Source organism: Paralichthys olivaceus, chromosome 8 (assembly GCF_024713975.1).
Source record: "Paralichthys olivaceus isolate ysfri-2021 chromosome 8, ASM2471397v2, whole genome shotgun sequence".
NCBI lineage: Eukaryota > Metazoa > Chordata > Actinopteri > Pleuronectiformes > Paralichthyidae > Paralichthys > Paralichthys olivaceus.
Genome location: NC_091100.1, coordinates 16,924,369 through 16,941,933, shown reverse-complemented (window position 1 = coordinate 16,941,933; position 17,565 = coordinate 16,924,369). Strand labels below are relative to the sequence as shown.

The window sequence follows — 17,565 nt, the reverse complement described above, 5'->3', positions numbered from 1 at the left end:
AGTTCAAAACATAACTGACAAAATATATTTGTACAAAAACCAAAAGAGCTCAAGTACCAGAGGTATCCATGGGCCCTGGACTGGAAGATAGTGAAGGTGACTCACACGGCCACACATCGCACTCCACACTCTGCCTGTCTCTGCCAGCCCATCATCCACTCACTTCCACTCCATGAGGCAGTGAAACAGACACCTCTCCAAGTCCCTAAGGACCCCAGAGACAGAGGACAGGAGGGAGAAGCTGAGCGTGGATGATGGGACACTCTATTTAAACTGCGCACACGTACACACACACACACACACACACACACTTCCTTCTTAGCTCCATCTCCCCCTTGTTCCTATCTGTCTTCTTCCATGCATCATTCACCATCCCTCTCCGCTTGCCTCCTTCATTGCGATCCTTCTATTTTTGTTTTTCTCCCTCCACCACACCAGTCACCAAGATTAGTTTATTTGTAAAGAAACAAAGCAACCTCAGGCGAGGCTTTTATGAAAAAATACACATCTCATCAACATCAATCAAAAGTGCAGCAGTGACAGCAAAGAGCACCTCATCCGCTAATTGAGATCGCGTACCCATCACACTATTTGCCTAAAGGGAATGGCAAACTCTGCTAAACATCAGCAAGTGATTGTTCTGCATGCGGAAAGCTGAATCTATCTCCTCATTCTCTTCCCTTTAATCTCCTCGGCCATTAAACGTCATCATATCTATGCATTTTGTCTTTCAGTAAGGTAATGTGAGGCTGTAACAAATACACAGGCCTAAATTAACTTCTCATTTTATCTAGGTAATTTTTTAAGAAAAGGGTAGGAGATATTTGCTGATAAAAATGTTTAAGAAACCCCCAAATGTTGTAGTTATGGTGAAATAACGCAGTGGTGAAGCCTCTTACATGCCGATTTGAGGAGGATTCCAAGCAAAATAACGATTCTAAAGACAGCCAAAACCAAAAGAAAGGATCAGATGCAGCAAACAATCAAAATTATCCTAAATGCTGCAAAAACAAGGTTTAGTCAATTGTTTGCAGAGAAAATAACTATCATTTTTGTGGAGCTTTGGTTCTCTGAAGACAGATTTGGAGTCTGTATGTGTTGAAGTGTTATGGGTAATGGAAAGCAGTGCAGATGAGCTGGAGTACACGCCTCCCAAATCTCCACAAGGCATCATGGGGACTGAGCTGAATGGTTAATCCAGCTTTTGTTGGGAGGTTGGTGCTGAAAAGGCAAAGAAACAAAACCTCATGTAAATGTTACTCCTAATTTCATAATCATGTCCTTCATGCCAGAGAGAGCAAAAGCCCATCAATGACTATAAAGGCGTTTGTGAGATTTAAGGCCATTATAAATCAGTGTAGATGTCAGGGTGTTCAGAAAAAGTTCAGCCTACTTTGTATTTTCTAAAATTCAAAGTGAATTAAGTGTCTGGATTGAGTAACATCAAACCATTGTTCTCTTTCTAAATTATAGAGCACTGCATGGTCAGGTCGCTGAGTGCATCTCTGATGATCTGACCTGTTTCTTCCTCTTGAGGAAGAAAATACACATTTGAGGTAGTAAGCCTCCTCCTCTCATGGTGAATACATAGTTGGTTCATCCAGATCGGTGTGGGAGACTGCACCCCCTTCTGTTTTCATGAATACATGGCCCCTATTCTTCCCATTCCCCCTTATTGCTTACATCCTCATCACAGCTTACAATACCGCCTTATCCTGAAACCCTTCCTGCCTTTTGCTTGTAATACAAATTTGGTGTAGAAAGCCCTGTTCTGTGCAACAGGCTCACCGTATTCCATAACACCTTGAGACTGGACTCTGGTTGAATATTCCTCTCTATCACTTCAGTCACCTGACCAGGACTTACTGGTTGTCCCTCGCACTCTGGAACACACTTCCTTTCTGTCAACAACTTTAATAAGCAGCCAAAAGTCATGTATTTAAACTTGCCTTTGTCTAGTCTTCTATTGTCTGGTTTTCCAAATGTATCTTAATATTTTATCGTTTGGTTATCGTGCATTTTAAACGTTACTTACAGAGCTATGGTTGAGGAGGCCTGGGAGAGACTTCGACCTCTGCTCTGGAAACACTGAATACCTCAGTTAATACGCTACTCACAGGCCATTTGTTTTTCAACTGTTTTATTCTTGTTGTATTTCCCTACTGCAAGCCTACTCTCAGCAGCTATAAACCCCACTGGTAATTAATGCTGGCCATTTTTATTGATTTTCTCATTGTTGGTTTATCGTATTTAATGCACCTTGTAACTCTGATTTAGGAAGTGTCTCAATAATAAAGTTTTATTTTATGGTCCGTCTGATTGGCATCCAATCAGGACTTAGAAATAAAAAGCAGATATTCAAACAGTACCGGTAGAACTTTACTATTGTCACCTGTGTGTGAGAATACAGAACCAAATTACAGACCACTAACAGTTTTATTGTGTTTCCATTTATCACGTTGATGTTGTATTGGTTTAATGTGGTTTGGGATTACAGGTTCACAAAGTTACTGCACAAAGTTAAACACTAATATTTATTTCTTAGACTTTAAGTCTCAGCACCAAAATTATGTAGAAGTAACATTTTCTGAATGTTGATACATTAAATTTGTTTAGTGACTGAGTATAAGAAGAGTATTTAAAAAAAGCAGATATAAGTAGTCAGCATGCAGAGCAGCACACTACAAGTTGTGTTATAAAGAGAAAACTATCACACACACACACACACACAGTCTAGTCCAGACCAGGAATTAGACAGACTGATTGGTGAGTGACAACTGAAATTGAATTTCTCTGTAGCGAAAGCCCCATAGGACTCGGGGAGGACACACACACACACACACACACACAGTAATGTGGGTAAAGACACACACAAGCATGAAAAAGCCCACACACTCCAACACACACATCAGCATGCACAATTGATGAATAATTTCTGTCACTCACAAAAACACATACACGTATTTCCTCTTTCAGTCTCCCTGTCACTCTCTCTCTCACACACTCTTTTCCCCACATATCCCTCCACTCCAATTTGCTGCCAAAGCTGTCTCTTCAAAAGCAAATCTCTTTTTCTCTCCACACCATCACAATGAGAATCGCATCTGGCAACTGCAAAACAAAAAGTTTGAGAAGGGCCGTCATTATGCTGCAGCCATGATGTGAATGGTGGCGACTGAAATGACAGTCATGGAGCTGATGAAGAGGCAACGCCCTATAGACTGATTTGAAATGAGAAGTGATATAGAAAGGAGGCACACATCCACATTGTATGTATTGTAATATCCCCCTGCCTTTGAGTCACACTGATAACAATGATAAGCGTCATCATTTTCAGGGATGCAACTGGAAAGAGATTGGAAGCAGCTGGATGTTTCTGATGGAAACACGTGTTTCAGAGGTGTGAAGGTGCAAAGCAGCAACGGGCAACACAAGAAGCATCACGTGTCACTTACACTTTCATTGATAGCGACTTGGCCTCACATCCAGACACTGAAGGATGGAGCTGCGATATAACCACTGCAGGTGAAGCCTGCTCAGCTTTCACTTTTTTTTCACTCGACAATTAACAAATGCAAATCTAACCATTATAATTCTGTTCCATCCCAGATTTGACGGATTGATTATGGACACTTTATCAATGGACAGTAATCCAAAACAGCAAAACTTATACAACACCATTCTGGTGAACTTTTCCCAATCTTCCACTGTTTTTTTTCCAGGTCGTTTTTCCAGCTTAATACAGACAAACAAAACAGTATCAGTCTTTGAAATGCTAATACAGCCGCTATGTGACATTTTTGATGAAGGTTCTACTTAATATTACCGTGTGTGTGTGTGTGTGTTTATGTATGGAGACTGTACGTTCCTTTAACAAGCACAGCAGCCAATGTTGGGTCACATATTCCTTTGGGATGTCAACACATGTTTGTTGTGATGAATTTAAGCTTAAATGACCACTTGCATCCTTTTCTCACATATGGGGCAGGTATAACGGTGTTTTATCCATTGCATTAGCCACTGTTTCAATTCACAGTGGGAACTTGTAATAAACAGATTTTGTTTCTCTTCAAAAAAGGACTATGAATTTCCTACAAACACTGATTTTAGACTATTTCTTCCTCTCAAAGTAGCGGAGGAAGAGGAGAAAACAAATGTGCATGTTCACACACTACATTTAAAACACATTCAAACACAAATTATACCGCTCTCACCCATCCTACTGTTAGGACCAGGTTTCTGCCTCCTGTTTCTGCCTCAGTGGTGTTCTCCCAGTGTTTCTTGTCCATCTCTATCCCTGTGTGTGTCTACCTGGAGCTGGGTTGGACTGCCTGTGAGCTGAGCTTCATTTCCTCATCAACTCCACCTCTCCTCAGTCTATAAAACCCCAGCTCATCTCTCCTGCCTTCGTCAGATTGTCCGTCCACCAGTGTTCACATATCGGCTTCGTGATTTCAACGTGTATCTTCTAGTGAGATGAACTTTATCCATTGAACCAGCTGCTCAGCGTCATCGTGTTTCTTTCAGCCTCCTCTGCTCCGACCTCAGCCTACCAGCTCCACTCTGATCACCACCGGCCTTTCTTCCTTCTGGACTCCACTGCCTGCCCCACTCCACTCCAGCTCCAACCAATTGAGCAATAAACATTTTTACAACCATCTGTCTACTGTGTATTATAACACCTACAAACCTCCATAGCAATATAATCAGTCTTTCTATATCCATATGTTTTATCCCCACCCCGCTTTTTCACTCCGACTATCACTACTGTTTGGCACTGAACTAACCGCTGAAGTGACACTGGAGCAGGATAACACACAGGATGTCAGTCTGCACAATTGTTCTTTCAAGATCAGTCTTAAGTCTGACAGTGGACAGAAAACAAGGCCCAAGAGAGGTCAAGTGCATTTTTAATGTGTTTTTCAGCATCACACCTTTTCATCATCCCACAAGTTAATTTTCACTCCTGCAGTTTTTTACTCATGTCATTCCTACACTCCTACACTAATTCAATTGCCACTAAAATGGACATATATGTTTCTATGCAACTTTTTTTTATCATGAGCAAATGTACATTTTGGGGGAAATGCAATGCTAATCTGAAACAATGTATTTTTAAAACATGAAATGAGGCTCTCCCACATCAGTCTCTGACCTCCTATAGATTAAAGCACTACATTCTATTTATCTATCAACTCATTCTTCTCTCATTTATATAAGTTCAGCAATGTTTAAGTAGCTATGATGTTTGCTCCCCGGACTCGTGTTTATAAATGGTTCCCATAGTCCACCCCAAATTACTCCAAACAGCTTTGTATGTATGCTGCACCTCATGCCTTGGACTTTCTGCAACTTGATTTGAAATTGTGGCTCCTCTACTGGTGTATCTACATTGATATTGGGGTCTTTTGAGAAACCTTGAGTTTCAGAATTCAACATAGCACTGCATTATATTTTTTTACATAGGTACAGTTATGTTACATGAAGATATTTAATTCAAAAATGTATTTTCTCTTATTCACACTGTGAATCCAGTGTTTTCCATTAATCACCTCGCCTGTGGCAGCCTGCATCCGTTTCCCAGAGAGAATCTGATTCTGTGCGACACACTGCGATATTAACTTCATGTGCCCTGTCTCACTTTGAAAAGGTTCAAATGTAATGGGATGCCTGCCTACTTTATGTTTCATGGGCAGGTGTGTCATGCTAGCTTGTGAAAGATCTGGAGATGCTCAGACTGAGGTTGAGTTTTTCAGGTAAGTAAGCAGCGACATTACAAGTGGAGGGAATAATAATGAGGCTTGGAAAAAAATCGATAAAAATCTCTCCATGACCTGGTACACAGAGGAGCATGTCATTCTTCATGAGCAGAACATGATTTGCATGGTGAAGAAAAATAAGTATACTCTAAAGAAGGTCATTTTCTTTTCAATGAGCAGAAGAATCCTAATGTCCATAACCTCAGAGGATCCACCTCAAGATGAAAACACCAGGTACAACCTCAAAAGCAGAAAGGCCGGGCTGCAGTTCACAAAAAAACTAAAAGAGGCCAGCAGAAATGTGGACTTATGTTAGATAAATCTGGCTTTATCAACATGACACAAACAGGAAAGTGTGGATTGTCAAACACGGAAGTGGTTCTGTTACGGCAGCTGTGATTTTTTTTTAATGCTGCTTGTCTGTATCCATATATGACCAATCATGACCAGAACACACTGATTTTAAAAAGGAGATTAAAAATGATTTAAATATATAAATAACACTGACATCCAGTCCCTTCCATTACACCGCTCCACATTTTATTAATGAAGATAAGGGACCAATGCAGATGAGCTGGATTTGGATATTCTGTTTTGGAGATAAAATAACTCATTGTTGTATCAAGGTTATAAATCAATGCATGATGGAATCTCCACTTTCAATTTCTTCTATATATGCCATATTTGATGGTGATTAGTAGGATCTATGTCTATAATTTAAATGACTTAGAGACATAACTCACCAAATAAAAGACAAAAGAACAGCAAATCAGACCGATTACTGTATTATCACAGTCAACAGGCCCAATAACATATTCACTTAACAAAGGACAACATAAACAAATACCTAAACTTTTTGAATAAATAGATAAACCAATATCTTCCATTAATTTCCTTCGGTTATTAAGATTTTATATTTGCAAAATTTGTACATTTGTATAAATTGCATGAGTTTTCCTTTATATTGCTCCAAGTATCACACTCACATTTATAATAATCAAAACAGCTTCTCTACTTAACTTCTGTTCATGCATTTTACAATTTATTTCCTTCCTTTATAACTCCTCCTGCCTCTTGATCTCTCTTACAGTCTCTGTTTTTCACACACCGGTACATAGCCTATAAAATATCCTCTCCTCTTTTATACTTAATGCTGGCTGCCTTCCCCCGGGCATATTCTACAGCAACTCCCCCCACCTCCCCTTTTCTTTTTTTTTCCTCCCCCATATTCTGAAGTTGCTCACTGAAACATACGCCGTGATGTGAGGAGTCTTTACCAGAGGTTTGCAGAGGTCAAATCCTGCTTCATTTGCATATATACTATCACAGTGTAGTTTCTTGAGCCCAGGGGCATTATGGGATATTTGATATATGGGTGCTGTAACCCGTGGATGACATGCTCAGAGAGACCGACTTAAAAAGACACAGACAAAGACATACAGAGGCAACTAGAGATACATCAAAACAATAATTTTCTCTTTTGCCCTAAAAGTGCTGATCTTATTATTCTGTGTGTTCAGGATCTTTCCAGATTTAAACAAATGTGTATGTATAATGTTTCACTGCTGCTTCTTTTCCCCAATCAGTCAAGTGAAATGTATTTATTTGGCACAAAACCATTGTGCCTTGAAAGTGGTTTCCAAAAGGTGCTTACAAAGCAAAGCAGCACAGTCTGGACATCAACAGCAATAACAAAATGGAATGAAAAAATGCATTAAAATCACAAAATATGAGCAGTAAAAGATAAGTTAGAAATGAAGCAAGAACCCAAACAAGTTTTCAGCTTCATCAAAAAGTCAATGAATAAAAACAGGTTTTGAGATGAGTTGTGAATACTTGAACTGATTGTGCTGATTTCAGTGTTTCACAGAGGGGTAAAGCAGGTCAGTGCAGTCGTCCTTCAACAATTTGTTTTAACTGAGACCTTCAAACCAAACTGACCTTCCCTTCCTAAAGGAACACAATCTGTACAATATTTAATGGTTAAAGGTCCAGTGGTGAGTGGTGAAGTTTCATGTTACAGCTGAATACACCTCACCTCACCCTCCTCTTCCAAACATGAAAGATAACCTGTGGTACACTTGACTTAAAAACACAACAGATGTTTAGTTTGTCCGTTCAAGGCTAATGTAAAAAAACATGGTGGCCTCCGTAGAGAGGACTCGCTTCCGATGTAAATATAAAGACAACAATGTGTACAATTTAGATGATTACATAGTAGTGAAAACATCACTAGGATTATTTTATATTCAGTTTCTGCCAGTAGATCTATTTCACCTAAATCTTACAAACTGGACCTTTAAGAATTAATCATATCAGATCTTTGTGACCTACCACTGTTTCTACAGCTGAAGTTAAGGTTTGGTTAAATTGAAACTAAAGTTGCGCTGAAACAACTTTCAGTCAAAATAACAATTTAGTTATGATTAGATGAGAATCAGAGTCATTATGAAATAAAAATTGTGACTGGTAGCTACATGTCACATGAGGTGACTATTGGGATGGACGGTATAAACAATATAGAATACAACACATTGGGGCTCAGCAGTCAGTAAGATGGGACTGGTCTATTGGAAGGATCTGATGGTCTAGAAAACAACAAGCCTGCACGGCTTTGTGTGGAAGATAAAGCCACTTCTGAACAGATATACTGGCATTGAGAAGAGCCCACATTATGCTAGCTGTGTTTGTTTACACTGAACCAGACTGAGTTTGCACAGTGGAATCAGAGCCGTGACGTGAAACACAGTGTCACAGTCTACCCCCCCACGCTGCCCTGCCTTTTACACAGACACTCATCTGAATCTGTGACTTCATCTGCTGGCTACTTAACAACAGCACAACACCCACATTCCATATTTAGCTCTTTTATACAGAACAACAAAGCGGAATAATGGTCCAACATTTTCATGATACTCCATGAGATCCATTTAAGGCCAAACCGCTGAACTCTAGTTCACACATCCAATGGTGTTCCTCGGTTAAATGTCAAAATAAATCACATTAAGCAGCTGAACAAAAGACAAAGTCCTTAATCAAGGCCACTGAGGACCAACATTGGAGACACAGAATCCTCAGCAGCAGGAATAATGTCCAACATCCTCTTATTGAACAAAGACTTCAGGGGTAAACTCAGTTGGTAATTCATTAATTTGGACTCAAAATATAATACACATAATTGTTTGTTTGTTTTAGGTCAGCAATTAAAATTCAAATATTGACACACACGCACATGCAGAGAGGGACATGGTCTTTACTTGCACAAGAGGCTGCAGCTACCACATGGAATAGTAATGTGTCATCGATTCACCTCACACACGTACACAAACCCTCACATCACTGGCATTTTGATGACACACACATACACAGAGACACACACGCGCCTCTTACCGGAGTGAAGTTCATGACTTTGAGGATCCAGATGGTCAGCGCAAGGTTGACGATCATGGTGACGAGGAGGAGGAGGATGAAGAAGTACAAGCATCTCTTCCTCCAGCCATAGATCCCCACTGCTGGGTAAACCTGGGCACCGCACATTGACGCCCCCCGTTGGTGGAGCGGGTTGGGCTGCGCTGCAAGGATGTACTGCTCCTGGGTCATCTGAAAGACAGAAATATGGCGAACATACGTCAGGCTGGCTCATATTTTGAAGATCTTAGATGTTGAAATTAATTTTGAGGAATTTTATTTTCATAACAGTGTGAAGTCATTTGAGGGAAAACTGAAAACTATATTTTGTGAGTTAAGTGTCACTCAACTGACTCTTGTTAATGACTCATACCCATTAATTTAGAATACTTCTTTCCTTCCTTCTTACTTTTTTCAGACGATGAGTTTCTCGTTTTGAACAGAAACTGTTTGTTCAAGTCTGCACAGACGCTTGACAAGCATTAAGGGAAAGATTACAGAAAGAAAGGAAGAGGAAGCCGACTGTCTGCAGCGCAGACAAAAATAAAGCAGAGAGAGGAGTGGATAAACTTTTGTGGGTTTTGGTCGTGGTGGAGGGAAGAATGGAAACTGTACTTAACAGTTGAAGATTAAGCAGAACATGATAGGGGAGCAGACAAAGCATGAGAGATTGAAGGTGCGGAAAGGTGACAGAGCAGGGTTGAGAGTGGAAAAAAAAATAGAGGTGGAGCGGTGAAGTGGAGATATAGCACAGGCATCAAGTAGTGAGCGATAGAGAGGCAGGAGAGAGGGGGGGGGCAGATAAGACAGCAGAGGAGGACAGAGTCCATTAGTTGTAGTGCAGCAGGAGGAGTCATTGGTGGCTAGAGATATGGACACTGGCTGCAAGGCACTACTATCTCTTTGATCTCCTCCTCTAACTCTCTCACACTCTCTTTACCTTTCTCTCTCCACCTCAAACTATCGCTCTCTCTCCCTAATTCACTTCCTATCACTCCCTCTCTTTTTATCAGTCTCTCTCACACACATAATGTCTTTACTTGCTGAGGCTGCATGACCTTAACACCTCAGCGACTGTTGATTTTCTTTTTCCACCCTGCAATACTTTCTCTCCATATACTCGCACATGATGATACCAACAAGGCTTGATGGCAAACAAAAATGCTGACTCCTGCCTCGCCCGCAGGAAAAATAATAATAAAGGAAATGCAGACTTGGCCTGTGTAAGATTTGTTGGGTTTTCAGTGGAAGAATCTCAGTAACAAATATCAACTTTTTTGTCTTCGTCTCCAGCAAAGTTCCACTGAGCCACTGTTGTTATGACAATGTACATCCACGTTTAAACGAGCATGTTTGCTCATGAGTGGTACACAGTATCACCTCACTACAACTACTGAAGATGTCCCCCTTATTACCACAAGTATATATTTTCCCAATAAACTGTTATAGGCAAACCATGGTTTACCTATCCTGCCCCCATTCCCAATAAACAAGGGAAGCAGCAGACAGCACACGGCACACACAGAGGATCAGCTGTCACACGCTGCAAACACAAGGCCCAACAGTCCCTTTACGAAAACACATTTAAATTCACTAGATCCAATCTTTTTTGTAGATCTGCACCAAAATGCACACAGTCATAGTTAGCAGCCCCCTAAACATACCTGAGTATATCCATCAATATTGACTGATTGTAGTGAAATCAATGAAAATGTTGAATAGTTACAACGTTAAAGAAACTGAAACAAAAATCCTGGATCCACCTTCTCATCCAGAGCTGCACCAAAATGTAATGGGTTCTTTTCCGACCCACACCACATCCTACCACCAATAAATGTCATGGAAATCTTTCCAGTAGTTTTTGCGTAATCCTGCTAACGAACCCAAACGAAAACATTACCTTGGAGGTAATAATCTGCCAAAAACTATAACCTCGCTTCAACAATACCAGTCTTACCAGTCCCACAAAGTAAAGGTGTGTTACACAGTCTTACACAGTTGTGTGTTTTCCTTTACACCACAGTTTTCCATCTGAATTAACAAAGAGACTGGGTGATTGAGCTGAGATAGAACACAACAAATCCATGTGGAAATACACCTGAGATGCAGTGAGGAGGCAACCAAGCAAAAATATCTCCAGCGGTGCACAGGAATACAATTGGCTGCAATAACTATGAAGTGTGAATTCACTGAATCTGTGTGTGGAGCAGTTATTGAAAGTTTGAGCCCAGAAGTTGGATTAAAGTAAATGGATAACAGAGGAAGTACTGGATTTTGTATCAGATTTAAAGGAGATGATCAAAAGAAGATACACATTGCAATCTGTTTTGGACAGAGGAAAGCCAAAGCTGTGTTTAATGTGCATGCAATATCCGCAGATATCATTTTTTGTCTAAATGTAATCCAACTCATTTATATCTTGGCAGAGTCTGGGTATGAGACAGATTTAAACATCCAAGAGTAAAGAGGTCTTAATGTTTGTCAAGTGGGTGAAAGTAATATTGTTTTTTTTTTGCCTTTTCACATACTTTATGTGCTCCACGTTTTTTTGGGTGCATCTGTTCCATCTGTGCAGATACAATGCATTTAAATCAATAGCAGGGTATTGCTGTGAAATAGGGCAATGGAATGGGCTGCTGATCATTTTATCTCAGTATTCAGTTTCCACTTTGAATCAATAGCAGGGTGTGTTGTGAGTTTTTTCTGTGGTGCCAGCAAATGCTTATCATTTTCTTCCTGCATGTGTCAACACCTGGAATCAATAGATGCACACGCATATATGTGTATGGGTGTGTGTGTGTTAGTGTGTTAGTGTTCTCAAGGGCATTTGATTCAGCCATTTAACCAACGTAACACATTAAATCCAAATGTATTTCTTCTTCGTTTTGATGTTGTTTGATTCAGCTTCACTTCTGGATTGTGTGCAACCAGTTTTGTGACTCAATCATTGTCTTGCATGTGTATCTGTGTTTTGTGTCACATTTCTCAGAGTCATGCCTGGTTATCAATCCAACTCAGCACATCAATGAAATATTATTTTCTCCTCCCCAATAATCCACCAATTTTATAAATCATTTGTCATGTTTTCTCACACAGTGTTTCACCACAGAAAATCCCCTCCTCCTTCCCCTTCCCACCCTTTTCTTGCATTTCACCGTCTCCTGACTCTTCCCACTCTTCACCATTTTCCAAATGTTTCACTTCTTAAAATGATTTGTTTTCCTATTTTCTCTTATTTAAAATCCAAAGCCTCTTCCTCACCCACCTCCACACTCCTCTTCCATTCTTCCATTCTTTTTCCTCCTGTCTTCTCAACTCACTTCATCACTCTCTTCCTTCCCTCTTCTTTGTTGTCAATCTATTTGTTCTCCCCCTTGTCCTCCCTCCTTTCTTCTGTCCGACACTCATCCCTCCCTCCCTCTCTCTTCCAGTGCATATCTTAGATTGAACTGACTACAGAGTCCTCAATCAATCCCATGGTGTGTCACAGCCCGGAGGCTCCGCATGGCGTGACCTAACTTTATTAACATTATAATGTCTTGACAGCCATGAAAACAACAGTCACCAAAGCCACATCACCATGGTTACCATTACAGCATAACTGCAATCTAACAATGATCTGAGCAGAGTTGATAAAGCTCAAATTAGAATCCACATTAAGTATATGAGTAGCAGGGTTGCTCATTTTCGGCGATGTGGTGGCACATGTGGAGGTTGATGAACTGTGACCTCCACATCATGAGGAGATAATAAAAACTGACACTAATGTAAAGTAAATTATTGGCTGTTTTCACTAGTATCTTATTTGTAGGGAGGTAGCAAATATTTGCAATGAAGAAGTTTAATTTGTGGAATATATGTTGTGTGTGTGTGTGTGTGTGTGCAGGGACCTAAATTTGTCACCTTGTAGGGACTGGTCTGACTTATGGGGGCAAAAAAGGGTCCCCATTGCATTAATCATTAAATCTACGAGTCGAGTAGTCACTGAGTTGGAGTAAGTCTCCAGGAAAACAATGCAATGTCCTCTGAGGTCACGACTGTGTGTGTGTGTGTGTGTGTGTGTGTGTGTGTGTGTGAGTGTGGAGTGTCCTTGCATTACTTTGTGAGGAGTTTTATACCATTTAGGGAAAGTGTGATCATTTGTTCTATTTGAAATGAGTGTCCTCACTTAGACAGCTGTACAAACATATGTGTATGTGTGTGTGTGTGTGTGTGTGTGTGTGTGTGTGTGAGTGTGTGTGTGCGCGTGTGTTTGTGTGGGGAAAAGAGCCACTTGTTTGTGTGGACTGCGATGTGAGGGTTTGTGTATGTGTGTGAGGTGAATCGATGCCTTCCCAACAATCTATGAGTCCTCAGTGTGTATATAGATGTTTTCATTCTGTTGTAATGTCCCTGCAATAAAGATGATATTTGTCTGAAGACATGTATGAAATGTTTCATATGAACAGTGATGAACTAGTGCGATGTGCAAAACGAGTGCAGCCCTGCAGTTACCAGGACAACACAACAGCAATATTTCTGTCAATATGAGGGCTGATAGTTGATGTTTAAAGTCATCCAAATTCAGGGAGTGTTCACATGCATATGACAAACGAGCTATAACATAGTCACAGTCCTTTATGTGACACCAGACTAAGGCTCAGTTCTTCACTGTGAGGATTAGATGAGGAGAAAATGAGAAGATGGAAAAGATTGGAGGAGGAAGAAGAGTAGAGAGAAAAGGAAAATAGACAAACGAAGCAGAAAAAGAAATATATGATCGAGTTACACATGATTCAACCACCTCCCTGCAAACCGCCCCAAAATAGAAACAAATATAAACAGCATTACTAAATGAAGAGAGAAGATGAGAGGAGAGGAGATATTACTTTTTCAATGAATTTGTCTTTCATCTGTCAAGATTAATTTCACATAAAAACAGACTTTGAAAATCCATTAAGACTGATAGGCAATCGCAAATATATATCAATATATCTTGTCATCATGTCTTTGTTGTGGATAACGGCTCATGTCTTCATGGTCCGGGCTGGAAGCCATGTAACTCACTGCTCATATAAATCTGTCAATGTAAAAGCTGATCTGATTTGGTTTCTGTTGTAGGCTCGACCTCCCTTCATGTAAAATCCACTTTCGCAGAATCTCCTGCAAGAGACTTCTCAGAGTTATCGGACACTGATGCACAGTGTCATCCTTTCTCATTATGTAACTAAATGAATGTTAATGTATGTGGGATCTGAAGTGTGTGTCAAGTCAGATTCAGCTCAGCGGACACTGCGACTGAGGGGGAGCGGTCGCACACGTGTGCTCCCTGATAATGAATGTGAAAGGTGGATGAATTGACAGGCGGCTGTTTATATAGATGAATTTGACATGGAGACATGTGTGGATGATGAACGCAGGGATGAAGGAAAGGACATTTGGTCATCTCATGACTCTATTTCATAACTATGATCCATATCAAAGTATAATTAGCATCCACACTCGGCCCGATTGGTGCCGCTGCTATATGTGAAGTGCTGAAGGCAATCCAGTGTATCTGTCAGCCAGCATCACAGAGCATCACACAGCCTGTCCTCACATCTGCTTATGCTCTATCAATACCACCACTTCCTTATGACTCCACTTCTGATGGCTTTTTCTGAGTTTTTTGTCTCATCACATCGTTTGGTTTCCTGATCATTTGCAGCAGATAAAAAATACTAGACAAGATTCTTTGTTTTTTCAAGGGTGGAATGAATACAGACACCAATTTTTACTACTGAGAAAATGGTGTAATAAATGTGATAGATGACAGCAACTTGAGAGTGCTGGCTTTAAATTTACTAACAAGTTTGCTTCTATTTTTGAGTAATAACTGCTATCTGTTCACTCAACCATTCAATTTTATATTTATTATGTCTGGAAATACTGTGCAATTCAGTGGCCTAATAAATCAAAGGCTTTTTTTAATTATCTGCACATTATTGGAGATAATGTTTCTTGAAATATTACCTTAATTAGTGATTTGGTATCTCTATTTCCAGGCAACTTCTGGACTGACTCTCAATCAGTAGACTTTCATACATCAGATGGGTGCACAACATAATTCCAAAAGATAAATATAATAAAAAAATGGATACACAACACATTCAGTATTGCATTAATTGGGAACATTGGGAGACACTGTTGGAATAATTTTAGATAATTTAATTGACCTGTTTTTGAGATATGACTCCAATAAAGTGGGTTTTTTATCTCGAATTGAGTCCCTCACACAATTGCATTAACAGTCTATACTGTGGTGTCTCAGTGATGCATTTCCTCAACATCACATTTAACCTGTCAATGAGTCAATCAGTGTGGCTGTCATTGTGAGATGTGTAAATTTCTGTTTATGAGGTTACAATGTGTGGAGCTTGTTGTTGGCCATAGTGGATTTTGCTGCTAATGCTAATAACATCTAGAACCTTAGTCAAATTATTATTCATTTAGGAAATAAAAGTACTGGAGCAATATGTAAAACACAGGTGTTACTATTACAAGAATTATCAAGCACAATGAGATGTGACTCCCCCCTTCAAGACAAATGGAAAGTAAATTGGATATAATTTCCATTTGTCTTCTGTTTTAAGGCTCATGTTTCTACAAAAATTTTTTTTTCATTTATTTTATCTAGATAATGTTTTCCTTTGCTTTAAAATGTATTCAAATCATCGAATCAATATATGTTATATGGGAGGACATTCATCCATTATTACTGTAATATTACACTAAATAACGTCACCTTGTCCTTATTAACCCTTCAAATATAATTTGAGCTTCCTATTTCATATTTGTATGTGACTGACTTTGGATTGTTCACAAATAAAAACAGCTGCAATTCTGCAGGGAAATCAGGTGTGCACACAGCAACACAACAAGAGGTTTCAGGTCGAATGCTTACACATGCAACAAACTGCTGATGTCTTCATGCATGTGCATGTGGTTTTTGTGTTTGTTGGTGCCCATGTAATAAAACAGTAAGCTGAATGAACTGAAAGCACTGTGTTGGCTGTAGGTTTGGACAGTCTGCCATCCCTCTCTGTCACTGTGGGCAGTCAGGTGTTCAGTCGGTGGATAAATCTCTCTCTCTCTCACACACACGCAGACACACACGCACACACACACACACACACACACACACACACACACACACACACACACACACACACACACCTTTGCGCAGCCATCTTAGTGAGGACACTCATTGGCATAATGCATTCCCCAGCCCCTTACCCTAACCCTAACCATCCAAACTAAATCCCTAACCCTAACACTTAAATTAACCTAAACCTAATTCTAACCCTAAAACCAAGTCTTGACCCCCAAACAGTTCATTAAAGGAAAGTCGCAAAGTGAGGACCGGCCAAATGTCCTCACTTTGACAATAATGTCCTCACTCCGTAGGTTACAGGCTAAACGTGGTCCTCACAAAGACAGCTGTACAAACACACACACACACACACACACACACACACACACACAGTACAGTACAAGGAACCCACACATAGACACACAAAATCACATTGCAGCTACATGCACTAGCAAACAAACAGGAACATCAGCAAATATAAACAATGTGTACACACACACACATATAGACACACAAAAGGGCTTCTGTGCAGTGAGGCGTTCACTATTCCAACAGATTTACGATGTTCTGCAGCAGGCCTAGTGAAAAAAGAGAACAACTTTTGCTCTGTCTGTCTCACATACACACGTTTGTACTTCATGAGCCAATTAACTTAATCTCAACCATCACACCGAGCTCCAACCATCGCCATCACCTAAATCTTAACATAGCAGTAAAACCAAGTCTTAACTTTCAAAGAGAACAAATGACCCCACTTTCCCAAAATGGTATAAAACTCCTCACAAAGTTAGTAATGAAAGGACACACACACACACACACACACACACACACACACACACACACACACACACACACACGCACGCATAAGACTAAGCTTTATGTACAACAGTTGTCACCATCTAAACAACCTGCAACAGGATGGAAGGATTGCAGTATTTCAAATAGGGGGAGAAACTAAAAAAATAAGTGGTACTAAAATACAGAGAGTGAAAGATAAAGGAAATGTCAGGTGATGACCCCTGCTGCCTTATTCTGGGTATTTTTCTTCACCAACAACAACAAGGCAGCCCACGCTACACTGAAGGCTCAGCTCATTACATAAAGATCATATAATAGTCAAAGATAGTTTTCTATCTACAGGTGTATTTGTATATAAAATAGAGGTTCTCCTCATTGGCTCCAGATATACTCTGGCCTAACCTGACAACTCCATAGTTCCTCCCTCCACTCAAGTCAAGAGTCTGGGTGTCATGAGGATGACCCTCAACAGCTATTGTTAAATCCCAC

General features: G+C 40.1%; 1 protein-coding gene across 2 annotated transcripts in view; it reads right to left on the bottom strand.

Annotated features, from left to right (window-relative positions):
* Positions 1 to 17,565, bottom strand: part of LOC109627472 (zeta-sarcoglycan) — a 305,924-nt gene that overhangs the window by 119,543 nt on the left and 168,816 nt on the right. For both annotated transcript variants that reach the window (XM_069530649.1, XM_069530650.1), the window contains exon 2: positions 9,150 to 9,359. In XM_069530649.1, coding sequence (XP_069386750.1) covers positions 9,150 to 9,359 — 210 coding nt within the window. The remainder of the gene's footprint in view (positions 1 to 9,149; positions 9,360 to 17,565) is intronic.